General features: G+C 49.3%; 2 protein-coding genes and 1 long non-coding RNA gene across 3 annotated transcripts; 1 reads left to right on the top strand and 2 right to left on the bottom strand.

The window, feature by feature from the left end:
- Positions 1 to 12,020: 12,020 nt before the first annotated feature.
- On the top strand, positions 12,021 to 13,144 carry LOC120679324. Its single transcript, XR_005677130.1, has 2 exons — positions 12,021 to 12,715; positions 12,839 to 13,144. It is a non-coding gene; the product is annotated as an uncharacterized LOC120679324 (long non-coding RNA).
- A 400-nt stretch (positions 13,145 to 13,544) lies between these two features.
- LOC120678431 (chloride channel protein CLC-f-like) lies at positions 13,545 to 19,355 on the bottom strand. Its single transcript, XM_039959617.1, has 9 exons — positions 18,825 to 19,355; positions 17,443 to 17,845; positions 17,008 to 17,202; positions 15,821 to 16,275; positions 15,641 to 15,745; positions 15,328 to 15,558; positions 14,995 to 15,213; positions 14,667 to 14,899; positions 13,545 to 13,984 (listed from the first exon to the last, which is right to left on the bottom strand). The coding sequence occupies exons 1-9, from the start codon at positions 19,149 to 19,151 to the stop codon at positions 13,912 to 13,914; spliced, it is 2,241 nt and encodes a 746-aa protein (XP_039815551.1). The 5' UTR covers positions 19,152 to 19,355; the 3' UTR covers positions 13,545 to 13,911.
- Positions 19,356 to 20,225: 870 nt separating this feature from the next.
- LOC120679236 lies at positions 20,226 to 24,077 on the bottom strand. Its single transcript, XM_039960780.1, has 2 exons — positions 23,795 to 24,077; positions 20,226 to 23,564 (listed from the first exon to the last, which is right to left on the bottom strand). The coding sequence occupies exon 2, from the start codon at positions 23,494 to 23,496 to the stop codon at positions 20,491 to 20,493; it is 3,006 nt and encodes a 1,001-aa protein (XP_039816714.1). The 5' UTR covers positions 23,497 to 23,564; positions 23,795 to 24,077; the 3' UTR covers positions 20,226 to 20,490.
- Between the last annotated feature and the right edge of the window lie 327 nt (positions 24,078 to 24,404).

Below are 24,404 nucleotides of genomic sequence, written 5' to 3'. Positions count from 1 at the left end.
CCGCGGGCCTGTTTCGTGCCGGGCCAGCCCGCTGGAACCCGGCACTATAGTGCCGACCGGGCCGCCCGAAGCCCATAATTCAAAATACATCTCACCCTACTCCAAATTTAACAAGTAATCTAAAGCAATCTAATTCAAAATAAATCACAGATCACAGCTAGGCATACACAGAGACATATAGCAAAATATCACTTAACTGGTAAGTGATAACACAATTATAGAGCTGTTTTAACACTTGATCTATGTGATCAAGTGTTGCTGCCTCATTAAAAACCTTCCTAGGTAAAACTCACCCTTGTGAGAAACTCTAGGAAGGGAAAAAGAGTACAGCCCAACTCTATAATTGTTCAAAATTACATTACATTGTTCAAGTTCAGCAGACTCATTAGCACATTACAAACAGAAGATCAAATTGCAAAACAGTGAATCATTAGCACTGCTGACTTGGTGTTGGTGATGCTGCTGGCCTCTTGCCTAGGCCCAGCCTTCCCAGTTGCCTTCTCATGACTAGCCATTGGCAGGGACAGACCTAGCAAAGGCAGACAAGAGAAGAATCAATGAAGTTGATTTATGAAACTGTACATAATCAATGATTACTTGTGATTTGTGAAGCACTTACTCATTTCCAGTAGCCTGCCCTTCAGCATTGTCCTTGATGCCAAACTTTAACTCCAAATCTTGCGTCAACTTCTCGACATCATGCTGCGTCCTTGCATCAGCAGCTTCCCAGTCCTTGACGCAGGTCAAGTACTCCACATTATGAGGCGCCAAGCGTCGTCGACGCTCCTCGATCACCCTGCCAGTGAGACTAAAGCAAGATTCCGAAGAGACAGTAGAAACTGGAACAGACATAACATCTTTTGCTAGTATGGACAGAATGGGATATGTCAGTTTGTGCTCATGCCACCAAATTAATATGTCAAAATCATCATCAAAGCATGTGACAGTGTCGCTGTCCAAGTAGGAAGCCAACTCTGAAACAAGAGGTACAGATACAGCAGCAGAAGTTGTAGATGCAAGAGCAGGAGAAGAGGGACTTGTACCAGCAGCAGCTCCATATATCTTACCCCAAGCATTTTTTTTCTTACCAGATGATCCTGTTATGTTGGAGGGCCTCTGCAACCTAACTGCACCATACTTGTTTTCATACTTGTTATACAGTTTGTACAGTTCAGCTCTTACCTCAGTGAAGTAATTAGAATAATCAACACCAACAGACTGAGAAAGAAGCTGGAGAACATTATGAAATCCTCTCATCTTGGCCCTTGGATCCAAAACAAAAGCAAAGGAATACAAAAGAGGGATGTTTTGCCAATACTTGAGGAACTTCAGTTTCATAGGAGTCAAAATGCTCATGAGCAAAGGATCAGTCTCTCTGGCATGCAAATGACAAGCAATTTCAAGGATATGATGCAGCATCAGAGGACTAGTTGGATAATAAACACCAGACAAAGCAACAGTTGATTCATAAAAAATTCCAAGAAACTCCATGATTTTCTCAGCAACAGCCCAATGACCTTCACTGAGTAGTGGCTCACCATTAACCAAACCATAATTAGCAGCAATAAAGGTCGAGAAAGTGCCCTTGTATGGTATGAGATGCTTAAGCATGAGATAGGTAGAGTTCCATCTCACATCCATATCCAAACCAAACTTGCGAGGTTTAACCCCCTTAACAATGCAATAGTTATGAAATTCACCAATGCGTTGGTTAGAAGAGTTCAAATAAGATATTGCAGTTCTAAAAGCCTCAAGATAAGACTTGATCCTTTTCAAACCAGATTTGACAATGAGATTTATAATGTGACATGCGCATCGCTGGTGCAAGAGTCCACGCAATGCATTGTCATGTTCTCTATTAACATTGTCAAGTGGTGCAGGATCAGGACCAAGATAACCAACAAACTTAGGAATGAGCTTTGACATAGCTCTGGAATTAGAAGAAGCATTATCAAGGGTCACAGCAAATATTTTATATGTCAAACCAAACTCATGAACAACAGATTCAACACGTTCAGCAATGTTAACACCATTATGTGAGCAATCAATGAGCCTAAGCCCAATGACTCTCTTCTCTAACTCCCAATCAGCAGAAACAAAATGAGCAACCACACTAAGATAGTCTTCCTTAGCATTGCCCGACCAAATGTCAGAAGTGAGGCAAACAGATGTAACAGAACGCAAGCTATCAATTAGAGAAGTACGACGCTCAAGAAAGTATTTTTCCAAATCTCTAGTAGTGGTCTGTCTAGAGACTCTAGAAAAACAAGGATTGTGAGCACGCCGAATGTACTCCTCAAATGCTTCTTCATAACCAAAACCAAGAGGCAAATCAAGTCTAGAAATCAACCGGCACAGCTCTCTCTGAGCAACATCAGGTTTGTATTGCCAACCAGTGACTGAACCATCACCATTGAATTGGATGCGGGACAGCACTAAAGCAGCATGCTTAGCTTTCTTGACGCATTGCGTCTGGTGACGGAGCAGATGTCCAGTACCAGAAGAAGATCGAGCAGACAAAACATGATTACAGTGGCGGCACTTGGCAGCGATTCGTACCTGCTTGCCAGAGGGCAAGGTCTCAAAGATCGGCTCGAAGTCGTTCCAGGCACCAGACCTGGCACGCTTCAGCACGATGTTGTTGGCAGTAGAAGCAGTAGGCGTCGAGGACGGCGTCTGAGTCGCCGACGCGCCGACGCCATCACCTCCAGCACCAGCGCCGGCATCAGGGGCATCGACATTGATCGGAGCAACACTGCTACCGAACAATGCCTCAGCGCCGGCAGTCAGGTCGTCGTCGTTGTCCGCGGGCAGGCCACACGCCCTGAGGTCATCGTTGATGGTGTACTCCTCCATGTCGTCCATCACGACGACCTCAGGGTGCAGCCCAACTTCGCATCAACCCTCGGCGGCTCCGTTCCTCAACGGCCGGCGGCCCCGAGTGCACGAGACCTGCACAAGAGACAAGACAGAGATGAAAGATGAGGGTTAGGGGTAGGGAAAAGAATGGAGATGGAAAACGAGGGTTAGGGTTAGGGTTACGGAGTACCTGCGCAGCCGGAGCCCGGAGCCGTAGAGAGGAGAGACAACGACGGCTAGACGGCAAAGACTACTGCGAACTCCGGCCAGTATTGGAGCGAGCCAGCTAGGTGCGTAGGAGCGCGAGATCTGCTCACCGGAGCGACGGAACCAGAGATCTACTCACAGGAGACGGAAGGGAAGACGAGAAGCCGGCGGGGGAAGCGGGTGCGGCCGTGCGGGTCGCCGCTCGCCGGCCGGAATGGGGGCTAGGGTTACGGGCGGGGAGCGGAGCGGCGGCGGGATCCAGGCGACTGGGGCGCGAGGCGAGGCCGCGAGGGAATGGAATGGGGAATTGGGGATGGGGGCTAGGGTTACGGGCGGGGGGAGCCGCGGGCGGGTGAGTAATATACTCCCTGCCCCGGTGCCCCCTCCCCTGGCCAGCTGGGCTGGGCCGGCCGGACGCCGGCTGGAGTTACCGGGCCACTACCGGGCCGGCCTGGTAACTCCGTGCCGGGCCGTGCCGGCCCACGGGCGGGGGTGCCGGCCCAAGCACGGGCACGAGAAACGGGCCGTGCCAGCCCGGGCACGAAATGGACCGGGCCGGGCCGGGTTTGGGCCGGGCCAAAAAAAACGGGCTTCCGGGCGGGCCACCGGGTCACGGGCTGCATGGCCAACTATACCGCCAGGTGCCAGTCTCCGAACCGTTGTTGCCGGTTCGCGGCAGCGTCCACCGGGGGCCGGGCGGTCTGCTCGTGCTGTCGTGCACCCACGGGCCACGGGTGGGCACGCGTCGGTCGGAGAGCTGCGCCAGAACAAAGAGCCAAACGGGGCCTCTGGTCTGCTCTCCTTCCTCGAGTGCTGGTGGGGTGGGTCCGTTGCGGCGCGGCCGGGCAAATGATCCGGAGATCCCAATGGCCAATGGCCGCGCCTCGCCGGCCCTGTTTGATTGATTACTCATGTTAAAAAAAAATCTTACATCCATAAAGTGTTAAATAAAATTTATTTATAAATTTACGCGACGAATTTAATAATGATAATTAATTCATAATTTGCTACAGTAATACTACTGTAATCATCTTCTAATCGTGCAGATCAAAGACTTCATTAGACTCGTCTCGCGAAGTAGTTCAGAAATTTTAAAGTTAGTTTTGCAAACTAACTTTATTTAATATCCTTAATTAATGATCAAAGTTTGCTACAGTTACTCATGCTACTCAAGCCAAACAGGCTCTGTGTTGCAGGGAGCCTGGTGCTGGCCGGGCTCGGGCCTGCGCACCTGCAGAATGTCGATGTTACCCTTTGCACTTGATTATGTTCAGGGATTTAAGTTTAATTCTATTAAATTCATAAAATTGCAAACATGGTTATGTATTGGGAACAAAGGTACATAAGTCCATACAAAGTCGCACTTTGCAGTATTGTCGCTGCGGGAAATAGGCGACTAATAAACTACTTGATTGCTCGTTTGTTGTGCGCTTGATCGGATATGGTCTAGCACGCAAAGACTCGATGATTTAGACTGGTTCAGGCCGAATATGCCCTACGTCCAGTATGGGGGTGGTGTTTTTGTTCTATTGCTCTCGAGCCCGGGTGCTCAAAGTTCAGAGGGGAGCTTACAAGTTGGTCAAGCAGTGTCGAATCCGTGGGAATCCAACCCTTTCTTACGTGGGGGCTTTCCCTTTTATAATCCAAGGTAGGCCCCTCATTTATAAATATCTAGCGCTGTGTCTTGGCACCGTCGGGGTGCGCTTCGTCCTTGTCAGTCGTCGGGGCCCACTCGGTCGGTCGGGAGTGGGCAAGCTCGATCCTGGCGATTTTCTTGGGCAGTGTGTTCCCCTGGTGCTGTCCCATCTTGGCTCAGTCGAGGCGGCGCGGCCACTTGGATGATCGCTCGGGGGTCACCTCCGGTCTTGTCCACCAGAGTCTATGTTCCTTGTCTGTGGGACTATTGCGTGCCTCTCTTGCATAGCCCCTGTCACCGGACGGCACACCCGGTGAGGGGTGTCTTACCGAGGTCTGACCCGGGGCGTCCGGTCAAGCTCGCTGGCGTAATGAGATGGTACGCAGAGGCTACCATCATTACGGCGGGGGAGGCAGTGTCTGTTGACGCCCCCTCCCGTTGTGTCGCGGGGCCCGTGCGAGTGGCGTTGTCCCCTTGTCAGAGGGCGTTGTAGCCCAAGCCCTCGCCGCAAGATAAGGAGAGCCGGCGTCGGGGAGCCTGTGCAGGGTCTGTCTTGGCCGGCACGCCTGTCAGGGGACGCGGCGTTCTTGGAGCGTAAGTCCCAGGTCATCGACATGGCTCTGACCCGGGGCGCCAGGTCGAGGGGCCGCCACGTGTCCCGGGAGGTCGGGCTCCCGGACTTGTTGGCTTAGGAGCGAAGGTAGCTTCCTGCACCGGCTAGTAGGCCGTCCTGTTCTCGGCCCGGCGAATCTGCCAGGCTTCCCGTTGCACGAGTCGGACCCGTCAGGGGTCCTGGGTTTGTACCCCCATCAAGCATAGTTGCAGCAAGCGAGCTAGGCTCCGTTTAGTTTATGTTGTGCTAGTGAATAGTGATATTTTGACCGCTAATTACGGTGTCAAACAAAGTTAGTTTACAAAACCAACTTCAGAACCCCCGCGCTAATGACCCTGAAGAATCTAATGAGGACTTTGACCGCGCGATTAGAGGATGGTTACTGTAGCAAATCATCGAATAATTACCGTCATTAGATTCGTCGCAAAAAATTACACTCATTTCTAAAAAGATTTTATAAATAGACTTCATTTAATATACTATGCATGCGAGATTGTTTTGTAGAATGGAATAAAATGAGGGAAACAAATAAAAAGTGTCTTTGACAAGAGGTACCCTTTATTTATTGCTACCCCACTAAAAGTAAATGATCGGGAATTGAAGATCTTTGCACGACCACATTAAAGAACTTTAGCCCCTACAACAGGGTGGGATTTAATTCGTCACATCCAATGTTTAGATAAGAATTAGGCTAATTACAAAATCAGTTGCATAAATAGAGGTTAATTGTCGAGATAAATCAATTAAGTCTCATTAGATTAGACTGACTTGCCTCTTTCCTCGGAAGATCTAGCGAGTCCTCTCCTTGATAAGACCAGGGGTACAACAAAAAGTGGTAACCACTAGAATTGATTTTATTCGCTGATCTGATCAAGAAAATAAGCAACTTTTCGCTCCATTGTTGGGAAGGCAGACTTTCTAGCTAGGATCTTAATTTTTGTCCCCCTTAAGATCGACCAACATTGTGTAACAATTCAAATATATATCATGTCACGAAAATTGACTGAGGTAGGTTACCATTTTAGACTTTCAACACTAGACAACATTGGTCTCTTTGTTACATGTGAATCTCCTCATAACATCTTACTATGCGTGTGTGTATAGTATATATAGGTCACTTGTTATATGTGAATCTCCACACTAGACAACGTAGTAACGTGTGTACTGAATTACTGATCCGCTGGCCGCTGCTACATTGTGAGAGTATGCCGACTAAGTCGACGACAGGCTAGTAAAACTTTGGAGATCACGTATACAAAAGCAATTCCAACAAACAAAATGGAATCGATCTCGTGCATGGGCATTTCGATCCGCAGGTGAGGCCAACACCATTCACCAGCACTGCACCGCTCGTGATCAGGGAGGCCAAAGGCTAATAGGCTATCACCATTCACCAACACTGCACCGCCCGGCGAGCTGCAACCATTGGCCATTGCCGTCCGCGCACGCGCCTCCACTCCACCGCACGAGACCGGCCGGAGGAAGGAGAGACCGAGAGAGGATTTGAGGACACGCTTCCAAGGCTGGCCGAACCGGCTCAGACGGCAGCCGGTGCGGAGGACGGGGAGCAGCCGGTCGGTGCGCGACAAACGGGGAGAGGAAAGAATTCAAACCTGTACGGAGGTCGGAGCCTCGGAGGGGAGGCCAGAGCGCCCACCGGGGGCACCGGCCAGGCGGCCCCCAGCACGCACACCAGGCCACCGCGGTTGGGTCCCTGACGCATGGGCCCGACCCCACACATCAGTGACTAGCAGAGAAGCCACGCACCTGGCCGCCACCCCCACCAGGGGAGGGGAGCCTGGGAGCCCCAGGCCCCCAAAGCCCCCCAAACCCGCAGGCACCCTGGCGAAACCAGACCGAACCCCAGCCACGCCAAGGAGCTTCGATGGCGCTCCCCGCGGCTTGCCGGAGCTGGCATGCCGCTGCCTCCAGCGGAGGCGCCAGCAAAACCCTCGCCGCCGCCGCCGCTGCAGGTGCGCTCACCGCTAGCCCGAGCAAAGCCCTCTTTCTCCCCACGCGCCGCCACAGCACCACCCCGCGGACGTCGCCGTGGGTCATCCTCGGTAGCATCCCGCGCGTCGCGCAGGGCGGCGCCGGCGACGTGTCGCTGGCGCTCGCCGCGCCCCCGCGCGTCTCGCGCCTGGCCGTCTCCCCGCGGGTGTTCCCGGACCGCCCCACGCCGCGGAACTTCCCGTTCGTCCTCGCCGCGGACGCCTCGGGGCTCCTCCTCCTCTCGGCCATCCTCGACGCCCCGCTCACCCGCGTCGAGAGCCCCGACCGCGGGTCGCTCCGCTGGGCCGACTCGGACCCGCGGTACTTCGTCCTGGACGCCGCCACGGGGTCCGCGCTCCGCCTCCCGGACCCGGGGCCCGACGAGCCGGTCGAGCACCAGGCGCTCCTCGGCGTCCTCGCCTGCCCCGGCGGCGGCCGCCGCTACGTCGTCTCCGAGCTCCTGCCCATCATCGGCAGCGACCGCGCTGTTGGAACCAAGCTGGAAAGCTCAGCTCGGAACGTGAACGCCGGCGATGCCCGGCGATCGGAACGCACGCGAACACGGTGGAACACAGGCACGAGAAAGAGAACACGAGGATATCCACTGCAATGGGCGCGGCCTTTTCGGTTGTGATTACCTATTCTTATGCAATGCATGGATACATGCCCGGACTCCAGGCCGAGCCCCGCGCCATGCCGTACACCGAGCGCTACGCCATTTCTCCGCGATGTGCGCTGCGTGCCGCAATGCCCGCCATGGCGCTCACACACACCGAATGACCCGGGCGACGTCGTGACCAAGCACGCCTCTGGACACGCGTCTCCCCTAGCCTAGCTAATGCAGAGTCTGAAATAACGATTACAAAACGTGCAACAATTTAACTCAACAAATCACCCCCTAAACTTGTTGCACCTTGATGACGCCGAGAGCTTCCCTCTGTTCCAAGAACTTCAGCCGCCCTAGCGCCTTGGTGAAGATGCCAGCAAGCTGACTTGCTGTGCCAACGTGTTCAACCTCCACCTTTCCTTCCTCGATGCACTCACGGATGAAATGATACTTGGTATCTATGTTCTTACTGCGATCATGATGCACCGGGTTCTTGCTTAGGGAAATTGCAGACATGTTGTCCACGAACAGCTTCACTGACGCCTCTTTTGTTCCCATCAGATCTCCAATTAGTCGGCTCAGCCAAATCCCTTGACAGGCAGCTGCAGCTGCTGCAACATACTCTGCCTCACACGACAAAAGTGTCACAATCTTTTGTTTCTGTGATGCCCAGGTGATAGATTATTGCCAAGGAAGTATGCAACACCGGTGGTGCTCTTTCTATCCTCTGAATCACCTGCAAAGTCACTGTCACTGTACCCGAGTAGTGTAGGTTTTCAGTTCAGTGCTTCTTCCATATTTACAACCAAACTCAATTGTGCCTTTCAAGTACCTCAGAATGTGTTTCACAGCAGCCCAATGCTCACTAGTTGGTGTCTCCATGTAATGGCTGACCACACCTACTGAATAGGCTAAGTCTGGTCTGGTATTGACCAAGTACCTAAGACTCCCAATCACACTTCTATATGCTGAAGGATCCACAACAGCATCTCCCTTCCCCTTGCTGAGTTTGAGTCGAGCCTCCACGAGTGTTGCACAAGGATTGCAAGTATTCATCCCAACAGACTCCAGTATCTTGGCTACATATGCAGACTGACACAATGTGATCCCACTATCTCCTTGCTTCACCTCAATTCCCAGGTAATAGCTCAAGAGACCAAGGTCACTCATGCTGAATTTCTTTCTCATCTCTTGCTTGAACTGAGTGATATCAACAGCATTTGGCCCAGAGATGATCAAATCATCAACATACACCCCCACAATCAGGAAAGAGTTCTTGTTGCTTCTCTTGTATACAGCATGTTCAAGTTTACTTCTCACAAAACCCAGTGCAACCAATTCTTTGTCAAGCTTAGAATTCCAGGCCCTAGGTGCCTGCTTCAGCCCATATAGTGCCTTTCTCAACTTAAGCACCTTGTCTCCATTGCCAACAATGAAACCTGGAGGCTGCTGTACAAATACAATTTCAGTTAAGTCACCATTCAAGAATGCAGACTTTACATCCATATGGTGTACCTCCCATCCACCTTGTGCTGCTAGAGCCAACAACACCCTCACTGTTTCTATTCTTACAACAGGAGCAAATACTTCATCAAAGTCCACTCCTTGGCGCTGAGCATAACCCTTTGCTACTAATCTAGCTTTGTGCTTCACAATGTTGCCTTCTGGATCTTTCTTTACTTTGAAAACCCATTTCAGACATATAGCCTTTTGCTTTGCTGGCAAATCTGCTACATCCCAGGTCTTATTATTCTCAATGGCCTGCATCTCTGCCTGCATGGCATGTCTCCAGCACAATTCAGTCATGGCTTCTTCTACAGACCTTGGTTCTCCAACAGCAGACAGACAGAAGCCACTGTACTCAAAATCTTGTACTTCTTCTGTGGTGTCAAGGAGATTAGTTATGGTCCTATACCTCCTTGGTGCTTCATCTGAATCTGCAGATGCCCCAGATGGTGGTGTAGCCCACTGAATTTGTGCTGCAGGTGGTGTTGATCCCTCCTCAATGGCTGGTGATGGAATTGCTGCAGCAGGAGAACCGGGTTCAGAGTCTGAATCACCAGTGAGATCTGCATTGCCTATTGTCGGATTTTGTTCAAGTTCAACATCTGAATACTGAAGTGTGAAAGTAAATGGAGCTGGCTCACTAGCTTGACTGCTGCTACTCTCCACCCAATTCCATCCCCTCTTCTCATCAAATACCACATCTCTTGTCACCATTAACTTGTTGTTGACTGGATCATACACCCTGTACCCCTTTGTTCCCGGCTCATAGCCGAAAAACACACCTGGGACTGACCTATCTGATAGTTTTGTTACACCTGGCCCAACCTTTTTTACATAAGCCAAGCAACCAAAGGTTCTCAGGTGCTTCACTCCTGGCTTCTTCCCAAACCAGGCTTCAAATGGTGTCTTCCCATTCAGACTCTTGGTGGGCGATCGGTTCAAGATGTACACCGCCGCCTTGACTGCTTCTCCCCAGTACTTGCCAGGCACCTGCATACTCTTTAACAAGCAGCGAGCCATTTCTACGACAGTCTGGTTTCTTCTCTCCACAACACCATTATGCTGTGGAGAGTATGGAGTTGTGGTGTTGTGCTTGATCCCGTGCTCATCACAGAATTCAATGAACGCACCTGAGTTGAACTCCCCACCATGGTCGGACCTGAACGCTTTGAGACGATGTCCCGGCTCCACTTCGGCAGCCATCTTGATCTTCCTGAAGTACTGCAGCACCTCACTCTTGGACGCTAGCAGCTCGAGCCACATGTAGCGGCTGCAGTCATCCACCACCAGAAGGAAGAATGATTCCCCTCCTGGCGTGGGTGGCGTGATGTGCCCACAGAGATCACCATGCACCAGCTCCAGGCTGTTCTCAGCCCTGTACGCCGAGGCTCATGGGAATGGTGCGCAATGCTGCTTGCCCAGAGCACAGCCATCGCACACCTGCTCTGCACGACGGATCAACGGCATCCCCTCCACCATCTCCTTTGCACCGAGCTCACGCAGAGACCTGAAATTCAGATGCCCATACCGAGCGTGCCAGAGCCATGCTTCTTCCTCCATCTTTGTCAGCAGACACACCGGCTTCATCAGGTTCACCTTCATCGTGTACAGGCGATTCCTTCTTTCAGCCCTGATGAGGACTACTCGGGGCTGGTTCTGACCCTGACGACGCTCGAACACTTGCATCACGCCATCGTCGATCTCAACCCTACAGCCTCCTTCTTTCAGCTGACCAAGACTGACGATATTGCATTTCAGTGAGGGAATGTAGTATACCTCGGACAGTACCTTATGGTCCTGGTTCTTCCCGGTGATCGTCACTGCGCCGATCCCGCAGATCTCCACCCTGGAGCCGTCACCGAAGCGTACCAAGCCGCGCACCGACTCGTCCAGTGATGCCAGCGACGAGCGGCACCCCGTCATGTGGTTTGTTGCTCCGGTGTCCAGCACCCAGGTATCTTCGTTGTAGGCGGCCGGGAACACGCGTTCCTCGTTGAGGAACACGCGCTGCGTCCTGGCGCTCGTGGTCTGCACAACATTGCAGACCTGAGCCAGCATTAGCGCCGGCTGCTGAACGTCGGTGTTGACGTGGTGAGCCGCCTCCTGCCGCCCTTCTTTCGGAGCCCTCTTGCACTCCTTGGCCCAGTGGCCGTTGATGCCACACTTGCGGCACTTCCCCTTCCGGCGCGGCGTGCCCATTGACGTGAGCCTAGCCCCAGAGTCAAGCGCGTCGCTGCGTGCACCCGGCTTCTCCTTCTTCCCAGACTGGCCAGGACCCTTGTTGCCGGACGATGATGACGACTCTGACACCATCCGGCTCTTGTTCCTCGCCACCCAGTCCTCCTCCGTCAATAGCAGCCGACCCGCCTGGTCGGTGACCTGCTCCACCGAGGACTCGAAACGATTTTCGGCCGCCCGAAGACGACCCACGAGCTCCTCGATCGACATGGTCTTCGTGTCGCTGAACATCTCGATCGCGACAGCGACTTGATTGTACCGTGACGGCACAACCCGGAGGAACTTCTTCACGACGCGCGCGTCGGTGATAGAGCTCTCCCCGAGCCCACGCAGATCGGTGGCATATTCTTTTTGAAAATTTTGATGCTGAGTAGTATATTTTCTCCACTGGGGTGTGCTGTTAGAGTAGCATACTACTGTTGATATTTACCACAAGCTGAGATTTATTGTTTGTACTTTGTAGGATATTCATACTTTTGCAGTGTGCTTTCTATGTGATTAAAATCTTTAAATCTTATTGGTATGTATTATCTGATAGAGCTGGACGGCCAATGCTTGTTCCTACACATGTTTGATCTAGACTAATTTCATGGTCTCATACAAGTTGAGACTTGGTTAGTGTAGAATATGCGCAATGTTATTGTGCTTTATATGTAAGTATAGTAAAGTTTAATTCTCACTTATATGAGTTAACATCCTAGTTAATTAGACAGCCAATACATCTACACATTTGCTCTTGTTTGTTTTATGTTGCTAGCAGTTAGATATATCTTGCATAGTGTAGTTAATTATGGGTATTCATATAATGACTGAGCATCATGATTGAGGCACAAGAAATCCACATCTGCAAAATGGCTTGTGCTGTGTTCTGACAATCATTGGTTGGTTTTCCTTGAAGATCCGGGGAATTGGTTGACTGACATCAGCTTGTCTGAACCAACTGAAGCACCACCATTCTGGCCAATGCCCGGGGATTACCACTTGGTTGGTAACACCAGACAGACATTCATAGGATGAGAGCTGAAGGTTTGCCCTCTGCACCTGTTTAATCCCCTAGGTGAGACCATCTCTCCACACATACTTGATTCCAGATTTCCAGTTGCTCTATCTACCTTGTACCCTTTCCAGAACATGCATGCAGGTGTACTAATATAATCTGCCAAATTCTCGTTTGATCCAGGTTTAGGTAGCAATGCTGGACTGAAGTTATGCTATATATGATGGCATGTTTTGGCAGGGATGTGGCATGCTCTGTGATGGTGACAAGTGTTTGGGTGCCTTAGATTAACTTAGCATCCTCATTTCTGTTCATGGCATGGAGTGTTGTTGCAACCCTAAATTATATATGTTTACCTAGCTGTCCGTGCATTGGTGGAGCACTGTGGACTCGATCACCACGGCGTGACTTGGATCAAGCTTAATTTCAGTGACTTAAACCGCAATGTTATGCTATGACTATGCTCTTGTGCGATCGCACCTTGTTTCATGCTTTTATATGCGACTATAATGCGAATTAGCTCGAGAAGTTCTCCATCGACCGTGACATGAATAGAACTAGCTAGAATGTGATATGAAGGTCCATTTAGTTCAGTGCTGAGCAATTGCTAGTGTGGCAGATTAAACTGTGCAGGTTTTTGCTATAAATGTGGCAGCTCAAGGACAGTCTAATAAGGTCATCAGATACTGCTCGATTGTTACATTGATTTGGTTTGTGTTACGCTCGGAATTTTCTTTTATTTTCTAAACCCTGACTACTTTCTTAACTGGCACAAGCAATACCAACTTTCTTTGCTGTCAGGGTCCTCGGCATGTCTCAGAACGCACAGCTCTTCAGCACGCTTTCTTGCCGTTTCGGCTTTATAGATTTCACGGGGCTACCCGCGTGCAACCACAATAAATTGCAGCTATATAAGAAAAATATACATGACAAAGGGTATTAGCTAGTTCTCTTCCAACGCAACCACAACCAAAGCGGTTCCGGTACATGTCAGAACTTCAGCACCACACAACGCAAGCTGAAAACAGCAGACCGCACACACCACCTCTTATATATATGTCGAGTCGCCTTTTAGCCTCTTATATGTGTTTGATACAAGAAGCATGTCCTTGGCAGACTCCATGAGACTTTACACTTGACGAGGGGACTCCGTAATGGAAGTGTTTCTAAGTTAAAACCTAGTTTTGTTGGAATGTCACATTATGTATCGTATTTTCTTAGCTACAAGGTACAATCAAAACTTCAGTTCCACGTGCTCAGTGCCCATTCACTGTTGTCTGCTGGAAATTCTCTCTCTGGTATATTGCCTTCCACCGCTCAAGCTCTTCCCTGAAAATGGATAACAGCCCAAACATTTGCATCAGACTATTTTCTTCAGTGGTAGGAAGAATGCCAATAAATTCAGTTCCGCCTCTCTGACAGAAGCCATCATTTACAGTCAAATATTTCTACAATTAGGCTCTTGAGAGCTCGAGATAACTGTTAACACTCGACTTCTAAGAACTTTTGGGGTATAGAAAACTGAGCGTGAGCAACTCAAACTTCTGTATGTCAAGTTTCAATCCAAGTTTTGCATTTGAAGAGTACAAACTGCAAGAATTTCTAAGAATTTTGGTGCATCTAGTGATAAGTGATTTGAACCAGCAGTTACATTAGGGTTATAAATACAATGTCACATTAGAACTATAAATACAATGTCCTAAAGAACATGATGCAACAGTATCAAGGACCCATATCATCACTTTATGGATAACGATATGTTGTGCAACAGTATTGAGAGAAGTAAATCGTTGCACTCGTATTGGCGGCATCTGAGCTATGTGAGTTACTGGATGGTATTAGATGAAAAAGGACTCACAGTACTCTTGTGGGAATTGTCCTAAAGCAGTTAAGTTACTCATATTAGCTAAACTCTCCAAAGAATCAGATCTTATAAGATCTCAAAGGAAGATGTCATCACAGAAGCAACTCAGGTACTCAGAAGAAACATATAAGTAGGGAAAAGGCTCACCTCAAGCACCATCCTATTGAATCATAATGAAGAAGACCAAGGACCTTACGCCTTCCATCATTTCTTCGACCAGCACCCCGTTTGACCACTGGAAGTTGCTTAATTCCTTTCACTTCCATTAGAACCTTAGCAGTGCTCAGGTCTGTATCAGGAAAGCAGGTTACTAGTCCTCTTTCATTGCCATGGAACTGAAAACCTCGTGTGAGGCATGATGAGACAGGAGAAGAATTTTCCTGCAAAGTTGCCAAGTAAATGCATATATTACCAACTTAGAGAGTAATAGCAGGTAGGACTCAGACTGTAGACTTGATATGAGCAGAGTACATACATCCAAGGTAGATGAATTTTCCCCTGTACTATGAGAATTTTCACTTGGTTCATATCCTTTACGACGAATATCACCTAATGTTACAATTCCCTCCAGAAAATCTTCATTATCTACAACAAGAACACAACTTTGCTGCTTCTCTTGCATCAGCCTTGTTGTCTCCTTGATGGTGAATGTAGGCGTGACCTTCACATAATGCTTTGACATTGCTTGCGATACCTGGAAGAGTGATGATTATCAGTAAAAACAAATTGCGAGTATCGCAGATGTATTAATCATTTAACTTTCTACAAACAACTTTCATGAAAAAAAATAACTTCAACTACCATCAACCTTTAAGTCATCTAGAAGCATCTCCTCATTGTTACTACCATAGTTGTAGGGATCAACATCAAGAATTGCAAGTTCAACATCATCCCTATCTTGTCGCCTCCAATCTGTCTCGTTCCTATCAGCAGGAGGTAATAGTGAAGAGTAACCATGTCGAGGAGATGTTGCCTCACTATCTTTGCTACCAGATTGATTTACAACAGAGGGGACCCATATTGCTAAACCAACAGCTCCCTGTCAATCAATGCAACAATTACATTGACATGTTAATTAAAATATATGCAATATATAAAAAAGAAAATGCATTGGATGCTACCATCAGAGGAAGTAGAATTCTGTAATCCTTGGTCAATTCAAAGAGCAGTAGCACAGATGTCAATGGGACAGAACAGACTGAAGCCAGCGTAGCAGCCATTCCCACCTAAATCGAGTTGAAAGTTAGTACACCCTTGGAATTAACAAACTTTAAAGTGTCTGGCAAAAATAGGAAACTTACTAGCGCATAAGCTTGAGGATGTGCGACAGCAGTGTTACCCGGAATGGCAGAGTTTATTAATTCTGCTGCTGAGCCTCCAAAAACAGCACCAACAGCAGCGCCAATCATCAAACTTGGAGCATAAAGGCCACCAACAAGACCAGAACCTTTGCAAAGTGCAGTTGCAACAACTTTTGCAGCAGCTAATTGAGCTAAAAGCCAGATTCCAGGGGCAGAAGCACTTTTACCAGTATGTAAAATCTCATCAACATTAGTGAAACCCCAATATAATATCCCAGGGTACCTTAGTGCTATTAAACCTGCTCCAAGACCACCTAAAGCAGGACATACTACAGCAGGAAGGCCAAACTTTTTCCTTATCAAGTCAAAAGTCTTGGTGAACCAAACAACCAACTGCCTGAATGCCACACTCACAACTCCACAAAGCATGCCTAGAATAAGGTAGAGTGGCAACTCTGCAGAATATAGTCTTAGTCAGCTTTAAAGTTTAAACAAAGGAAATCTATCTATTACTATAAAGATCGAAAACAATTGTAAACATTTGTTACTCAAATCGGGTCCACCGTACCCCTCACGCCGGGCCCACCTGTCAGGGTTGAGGGAGGTGGGAGGAGGTGTGGACACATAGAAATCACATGTTGGGGGATGTTTCTGCCCTAAACTGATTGTTTTTTCACCGGTACCGATCCTACCTGCCCGCCAGGCCGCGACCACTCCACCACCCACCGGCATTCGAGCCCTTTCACACCCTCGTCCCCAAGACCCCAACCACGGCGACACCACTGTACCCATCAAGTGCTGCAGCCTCACAGCTCACCTCCGCTCACCTCTTCCCGTCCGCAACCTCCAACTAAGAGTGTGTGCTAAGAGTGTGTTTGGTTGAGCTGTGAGCTGTGAAAAAACTTAAAAGTGTGAGTTTTTTTTATTCAATGGTGTGAGTTGAATGTGAGATCAGTCAGATGGACTGACAGAACTAACAAATTTTGTATGTTTGGGTGGAGTTCATAAAAAATAGCAAAAAAGCGACACATAGAAGTATGTGCTGTGCATCACAAAAAATATAGATGGAAATTATAACAAAAAGTCAAGTGAAACCAGAATGCAAAGCATGCTTCCCTAAATTTTGGAAGTAACTAAAAAGCAACTACCTTATTAACACCAAAAATGATCAGAATAAGGTAAAATACCAGCAGCAGATTTTAGTTCATACGTCGGGACAATAAACGCTGCCTTTTCCCCTAGCAAAACATTGGACACAGTTGATGATATAACTGATGCCAATATAATCATGGCAGTAGTAAATGGTGGTGAGTTCTCTGCTCGAAGAGGTCTCAATACTGTTTCGATAGCAAAAAAGCATCCAGCAACTGCTGCATTGAAACCTAAAGGAAGACATAGTAACAGAAGTCAGGGGAGGATATAAGACAGGAAACTCAGACGGTTACAAAAATTATGGTTCTATTCTGCATTACAGAAAAAATTTAATATCATAAAGAATATTTCATGTTTCTTGACAGATAAATCGGGCAATATCTTCGCGAGCTAAAACTGAAAACTCATCCATTCAATTTTCAATTCATCAAATGTGTATTGCGAATTGAATAGATAATTAATCAAAATACCTGAAGCAATTCCAGCAGCCGATCCAGCTGCAACAAGAGCAATCCTCCGTTCCCTGTTGTTCTCCATCATTTCAGCACATCCATTTGCACAAGATTTGCCAATATCAACACTAGGCCCTTCTGGCCCCAGTGAACACCCCGTTCCTAAAGTAATGGCAGCTTGGATGGCCTTGATTGTGGGAAAGATTGCGGCCATAGGATCAATACCTTCCCTTTGAGATGATAATGATTGCTTTATCTGCTCAAAGATCTCCAATAATCCATGCATCATCCCAACAACTACTCCACCAGTCACTGGAATCAACAAAATCCTATGCCAAGTATCGGCCAGCCTCTGAAGACGGAGCCAAGCAGCACCCTCTGTGGGTGTGCCTGCCCATGCCCATTCATGTATAACATGTACCTGAAAAGGTCAAGCAGGCACTTCTGAGACAGAGTGGCAGGCATTCAGAATGGTTCAAATAAGAACTTTGGATTAATTAAAAAATCCACAGGCAAACTAGATCTAATTCCTCTCAATAATGACTATGCGCTCTTGCAATGCAATAACTATTTCCCTTTTGATTTGGATATAGTTAAATAAAACACACAGCGCAGCTGATGTGAAAATCAATTGCTGGCTGTCAGTGGCTCAAAGATCACAGCAAGAGAGTGAACAACTGAGTAGAATGACCTTTTTTTTGTAAAATAATAAAGCAACACAAAATGGAATGGTATCATCAAGATAACACCCCAAATAACAAAGTGACCCCAGAAATGAGAATCATGTTGACTAAGACACTGGTAGCACTCACTAGTAAATAAAACAACATAACAAGGCACCTTTCCATAACGTTAGCTTAATTTCAACCAGGCATCACCTAATCAACCCAGTAAAACTAAGATCTATCTGATCCATCACAGCAAAGGACAGTACACAGGAAACACAAGCCGTTCACCAAAATCAGCAGCAAGAAGACACAAGGTAGTCAGTAGCTCAAAACAATCACTCATCAGACCAAAATAGAATGCAAGTCTGCCTGCAAACTCTTAGCATCAGAGGTCATGCAGCAATGCACCACTCACCAAGAGATCAAAATTTTGAAAAAGCAGGCTACCATCCCATAGTATCAAATTTTCACATTCAGAAGACACAAAACTACACTGAAGTTTCTAATAAAGCACCCTAAACAGCACATAAATAACGAATTCTCACGAACCCTGCTGGCAAACTAACTGACAAGTGACACCATACCAGTAGGATTTCTTATATACTCATATATCTCACTTAAAATTGGCACCACGTGATACTATAACCGTAAAAAAAAGGCAATTCCCGTATGGCACCAGATGATTTCGTATAAGAAAAACAAGGCAATTCCACATGGGGATCTCGTACTCACCCCACGATTGAACACCGCGACGCAGATGCCGGTGGCGAGCCCGAGGAGGCACCCGACGAGCAGCAGCGCCCACTCGGGCGGCGCGCCGTCCCCAAGCTCGTCGCTGTCCTCCTCGCCCCTCCTCGGCGAAGCCCCCGCCTCCGCGCCGCTGTGCCCCGGGGCCGCGGCGCCCTCGCCGCCGCGGCTCCGGTTCGAGAGCCGGCGGTCCAGGTTCCGCAGGAGGTCCCGCATGCGGCTCCGCCGCGGGGTCGCGGGCGAGTCCGGGTCCGACGACGACGGCAGCGCGGCCGCGCCGGCGCGCAGCGGCTCCAGGTCGCTCCCCGCCATGGCGACAGGACCCGGTGGGGGAGGAGGCCCGGGCTAACGGGATCGCATCAGACTGGGTTCGGGGCCTCCCGAGCCCGCGATCTCGCGGCGGATCTGAGGGGTATCTTCCCGCGCCGGATCTCGTCGGCGGTTGGCGATGGGCGGCGGGAGGGACGCGGAGCGGGGCGGGGGGGAGGTGGGCGAGCGGTAGGAACTAGGAAGCGGACAAGGAAAGCAATGTTTGGGTGCGCGCGTGTTTTGCAGATTGGCCCCCGTGTATGTTCGTATTCCCAAATACATGTCCCTCCTCGGTTGTGTGGTTCTGGCTCTGGTCGCCGGTTGGGTTGGGCCGACAAGGCGCACAGGCCCATTGACCCTAGTTGGGCAGGTCTCCACCACAGCCCACTAGGATTTGGGAGTATACAGCGACAGGCACTAGCATTCAGCACATGCGATTGGGATTCAGAATGGAATTCAGAATCAGGACATGTCAGAATCGCAGTGGCCGATGGCCAATTCAACGTAGCATACGGCAACAAGCCATTGTCGTCGTCACTGCCGAAGTGCGTGAAGAGCAGGCACGTCGTCTTGTCCCTATAGTCGAAGCTCGCAAAGCAGTAGGCATGGAAAGATCCTTTGGACGACGAACAAAAGAGGATTGCCTGTTGCTAAGAGCTTCTGCTTTCTCAGTCAAAGCCGTCGCCTTTTTCTTTCCCCTTCGTATTTGCTTTCGGCGGAAGAATTGTTGGGTGAAATGTCTTCTCGGCGTTGCGCGATCAGACGTCGCCATTTTCCCCGACAAACCTTGCCTCAAAAGCTGAGCTTGTTAACACAAAAAAGCTTGCATCAGGCAACAGATAACAAGGACGGATCAGATGGTGCAGTTACAAAGAAAATCTTGCAGAAAGACAGAGATTTCGCTGTTTAACATACAGATTTGCTCACAAATGCTAGTTCTTGGGAGAAAGTATTCACTTTCCAGCAACTTCATGGTATGACGAAACACTTTGTTCACCAAAACTGTACTTCAAGATGATAAAAAGAAAGCCATCTTCAGTTCTGAAAGTGTCAACTGGGAAGCTCAGTGGTAACTGATGAGATGAAAATGAAGTCCTACCAAAATACCAAATAGCAAATGGACTGTACTGTACAGAACGCCTCCACTTACATATGGCACCTGCGCTAAAATAAGTTACACATGGCATCATGGAGCTTGACTATTATACGGATGATGGCTAACAAAATTGTAGCTGGTGTCACAGATTCAGAAATACTGGGACGTGAAAAAATTCTGAACCCTTTATAATACAACAGAGGAATGTCACATTACAAGGAGCTTACAAGTGTCTTGGACAGCATCTCATATCTTACTCCTGTATCTGACCAGCTTCGCCAGTGTCTCCTGGGCAGCTAGCGTCTGGGCATGGCTGTGGCCGAGCATGACGGTCCGGATGCTGATGCAGGTCCTGCACAGCTCCTCGCCGGTGTCGAACAGCCCGCCTCGGAGAAGCAGCTTCGCCCTCGTCTCCAGCAGTGTTGCCTTGAGCAGCGTCACCTCCTGCCAGACAAACTCGTCGACGCGGTGGTTCGGCTGCAGCTTCTTCCTCCAGCACAGCGACCCGCGGTTCCAGTCCTGCATCCGCGTCGCATAGGACTTCTCCACCTCCTCGAGAACGTTGGTGCAGACCTTGAGCAGCTCTAGAGCTGAACCACACCGTGAGAATGACATGAAGGAATCGATTGCCAGGGGCAGTGCCGTCTTCTTGATGAAGAGGACCATGTCGACTGCTTTGAGCTGAACGGCCGGAGGCTCAGACTTGAAACCAAACACAAGGAATGCACTAGCCCACAGGTGGTCAGAGTATACTGAGGGGTTTCCAGCTCTCATCACTCCATTCACTGCTGCAGTTGTAGGCGCCAAACCTCCCCTGATCTTGCCAAAGAGTTGTGTGATTGGATGGAATTGGATCCAGCAACCAGGATGTCGATTTGCCTTTCTTGCCAACCCAAGATTAACAAGTAAGAGCGCCGACTCCACCTCAGCCTTCCGCCCATTTGGAGCTAGGAAGCAATGTGTGCCACATAGAAATGCAGTCTTGAGGGACTCCCCAAACAGGTGCACACCACTGCCTTTCATTGGTACCTTGCTCGCTGTTGCAGCTAATAGTGTGGATGATACAGGAGCAGGAGCTAACCAAGAACCAGCAATTACCATCCTTGAGGTAAGGCTTCCTCCTTTCGCTCGGTCCATCAATGCGAAACAGAAGACCAAGACCTTTATCAAGAAAGAATTATTACGGCAGAAGCCATCGTCATTGGCACCAATGGGGAACAAATTCTCGCTGAGCGATATTCTCTCAACAGCCTCAAATAGGGTGGAAGGAGCAATCATAAGCTCAGAGAGCAGTGAACCGACAACCCACAGGCCAAAGCTCAGCCTGCCTAAACGCTCATCAAACTTCCTGAGAACTTCAGTTTCCTCAGGCGGGTAGTCCTTCTTCCTCTTCCCCTGTATCAAGGCCATTGCATCAATGTACGATAGCTGTGGTAGCTGCATTGGCTCAAGGTTCATCACACGTGGCAAACGTGTGGTCACAATCACATGCGTTGCTCCAGTATTCCTTGGGATGAAATCATGTAGATCTTTGCCTTCCCACCAATCCCTTTCACTCTCAAGGTTGTCGATTACAAGCAAATAGGGCACATCACGGAAAAGCTCCCGCTTCACCCGCTGGAAAGCATCAAATTCTTGCTCCTCAAAGCTTCTAATCCTACCCCTATCCTTCTCAGCCTCAGCACTAATATCCAATCCCAAATTCATGGATAAATTGAGTATATTCTGCCTCAAATACCGAGCTTCACCTCCAATCCACAATACCATCTTGTACCGCTGTGAGTACCTGTAAGCAAACTCCAACGCCAGTTCAGTCTTGCCGATGCCTGAAGAACCATTGATACAGATTACATTGGAAATGTTATAGCCCTTGCTGTTGCACCGAAACCTTGACCTCCTGTGCTTTGATCTTTGCTTTTGGAGGCTTCTGCTTTTGCCTGCTGACAACTCAATCACTGGGTCAATCCAAGCCTCTAATGTTGGTTCCTTGCACTTGCGCATCTCCAGACTGATGTACCTGTCATTAGATTTCCTCGCAGTATCACTATCCTCGTCAGCAAATCCATCAGATACACCACTTGATCTCTCATTTGTACTGGAAGCCCTAGGGCAATCTTCTTGGATATCCACAGTCGACCCAAAGAGCATGCCTTCGATTTCGCTCAGTTCCTTCTCCCTTCCAACAAAATGTCGGTTGCGTGGAAAAGGCAGGCCTTCAGATGCTTCATTCTCCTTTTCAGCTATATTCTTCCGGCCAAGCTTGGACCGCAGCAGAGTAACTGTCCTCAACACGCAGCTTCTTGAATTGCTCTCATTCGCCTCGAGTTTGAATTCATGGCACCGCATCAGTCCTTCAAATGCTTCCTTCCCCTCCTTATCCTCCAATTTACCATCAAAAAGCCCCGCAATCTCTGACGGGTCAGTATCGAACAATATAGGCACCAGGTTCTTCTTCTGAGCAAAGAATCTGATCTCCTCAAGGCTAAATGGATTGAGGAAACTTGACATGGTGACAACCACAACACCAAATGCAACCGAGCAAATAATCCGGTCTGCAACCTCATGGTTCTGCGAGTCCGAGTACTTTGCACGGTCAGCAACGAAAGAGGCAATGCCCTGCAGCTCAAGTTCTGATTTGAGCCACTTGCAGAACCTGCCGAGACCGCCGTTGCCGTGGTAGCCAATGTACACGTCGCAGCTCCGGAGCTTGGCGTTGGAGGACGGCGATGCCACGGAGCCCCTGGTGAAGGAGACCCGCGGCACGGGGAACGAGAACGATACGCGTGGGGGAAGGGCCCCGCCGCCGCCGTCGGAAATCTTGGCCGCGTCGATGCCGCTGGAGTCGTAGCGCTCCGACGGTGGCGTGCGCGGCGCACTGGGCGCGTTAGGCGCGTCGATATCCTCCGAGTGGGACCCATTGGAGCATGACGCCGGTGACGGCGCCGCGGTGGTGGCAACACTGGCGCCGGCGGCCTTGGTTTCTTGGCGCGGCTGAGGCGCCGGCGCCGGCGCCGGCGGCTCAAGAACTCGAGGCGAGATGTACGGGGACTGCAGCGCGGACACGAACGCGGACGACGGCGGTGACGGCGAGTAGAGGTGCGGCGTGATGGAGATGGCCGGCGAGATGGGGCAGGACCGGTCGGAGCCGCCGCCGCATCCGGCGGCGCTGGTCCGGATGGTGAGGGACTTGGTGGCAATGGGGATATCCTCGGGCACATCAAGGAAGCTCGCAGCTTTTTGCTCGTCCTCCATGGCTACCAAATCACAAAGCTCTGGAAGCTTGCTGGAAAGAGCCGCACGATCTGGCGCACCTCATTTCCCTATCAAAGATTGCGCAGAAGGGGAAGAAAATAACAGGGTTTCATTAGAACAAAAAAAAACATCAAATCAAGAAAACCAAGAATATACTGCATCTCATTCAGAAAGCTACCACGAAAGAATATAGCAATAATCTGCAGCAATCTGCGGATACTGCTATTGACTAAGAAATCAAAAAAATGTGCAAAGGAAACTGAATCTTCAAGAAACAGGTCAAAGGGGGGAAACTTACCGAGACAAATGCAGCCTTCAAGAATCCAGCCACATCAAAGCCGACGGTGTTTTCCCTGATGCTTCAAGAACATAAAAATGGCAGGAGAGCTTGGAGGCTGGAGCTGGATTTGGAATGGGATGGGCGTAACTATCCTCCTGCGGGCGACTGTGACCGTCCCCTGTCCTAGGAGTAGGAGCAAGTGAAGGGTGGAGGCCCATTCATGTCACGCAAAGTACAGCTTCAGTTCAAGGTCTCTTGAGATGACCACCATCCAGCCCCCTTAAAATATTATCAGAAAAAATATGTGGCATCAAAAGGTGCCAAGGAAATGTGAAGCTACACTCTCCTGTTCCTGCTAGGGCAGTGTCACGCGCTGAGAAGACCAGCACCATTCCCAATGGACGGAGGCAAGCAAGCAGGGAAAGGCCAAAATCTACCCACCAACAGTAGAGCCCAAATGCAGCTAGGCCAAAGCTGTGGCTTCACGCCCCAGGAAGAACCATCCTGTCCGTCCAATTCTGAAGATCAACAACTGTTTGCAAATCAAGCTTCACCGCGAATGACTCACCCCCTGTGTTTCGAATCTTGATGCAGTTGTGATTCTCATCTGGAACAGTGCGTGGAAAGG

This window comes from Panicum virgatum, chromosome 6N (genome assembly GCF_016808335.1).
Source record: "Panicum virgatum strain AP13 chromosome 6N, P.virgatum_v5, whole genome shotgun sequence".
In the NCBI taxonomy this organism is placed as follows: Eukaryota; Viridiplantae; Streptophyta; class Magnoliopsida; order Poales; family Poaceae; genus Panicum; species Panicum virgatum.
This window is presented reverse-complemented; position numbering and strand designations above follow the sequence as displayed.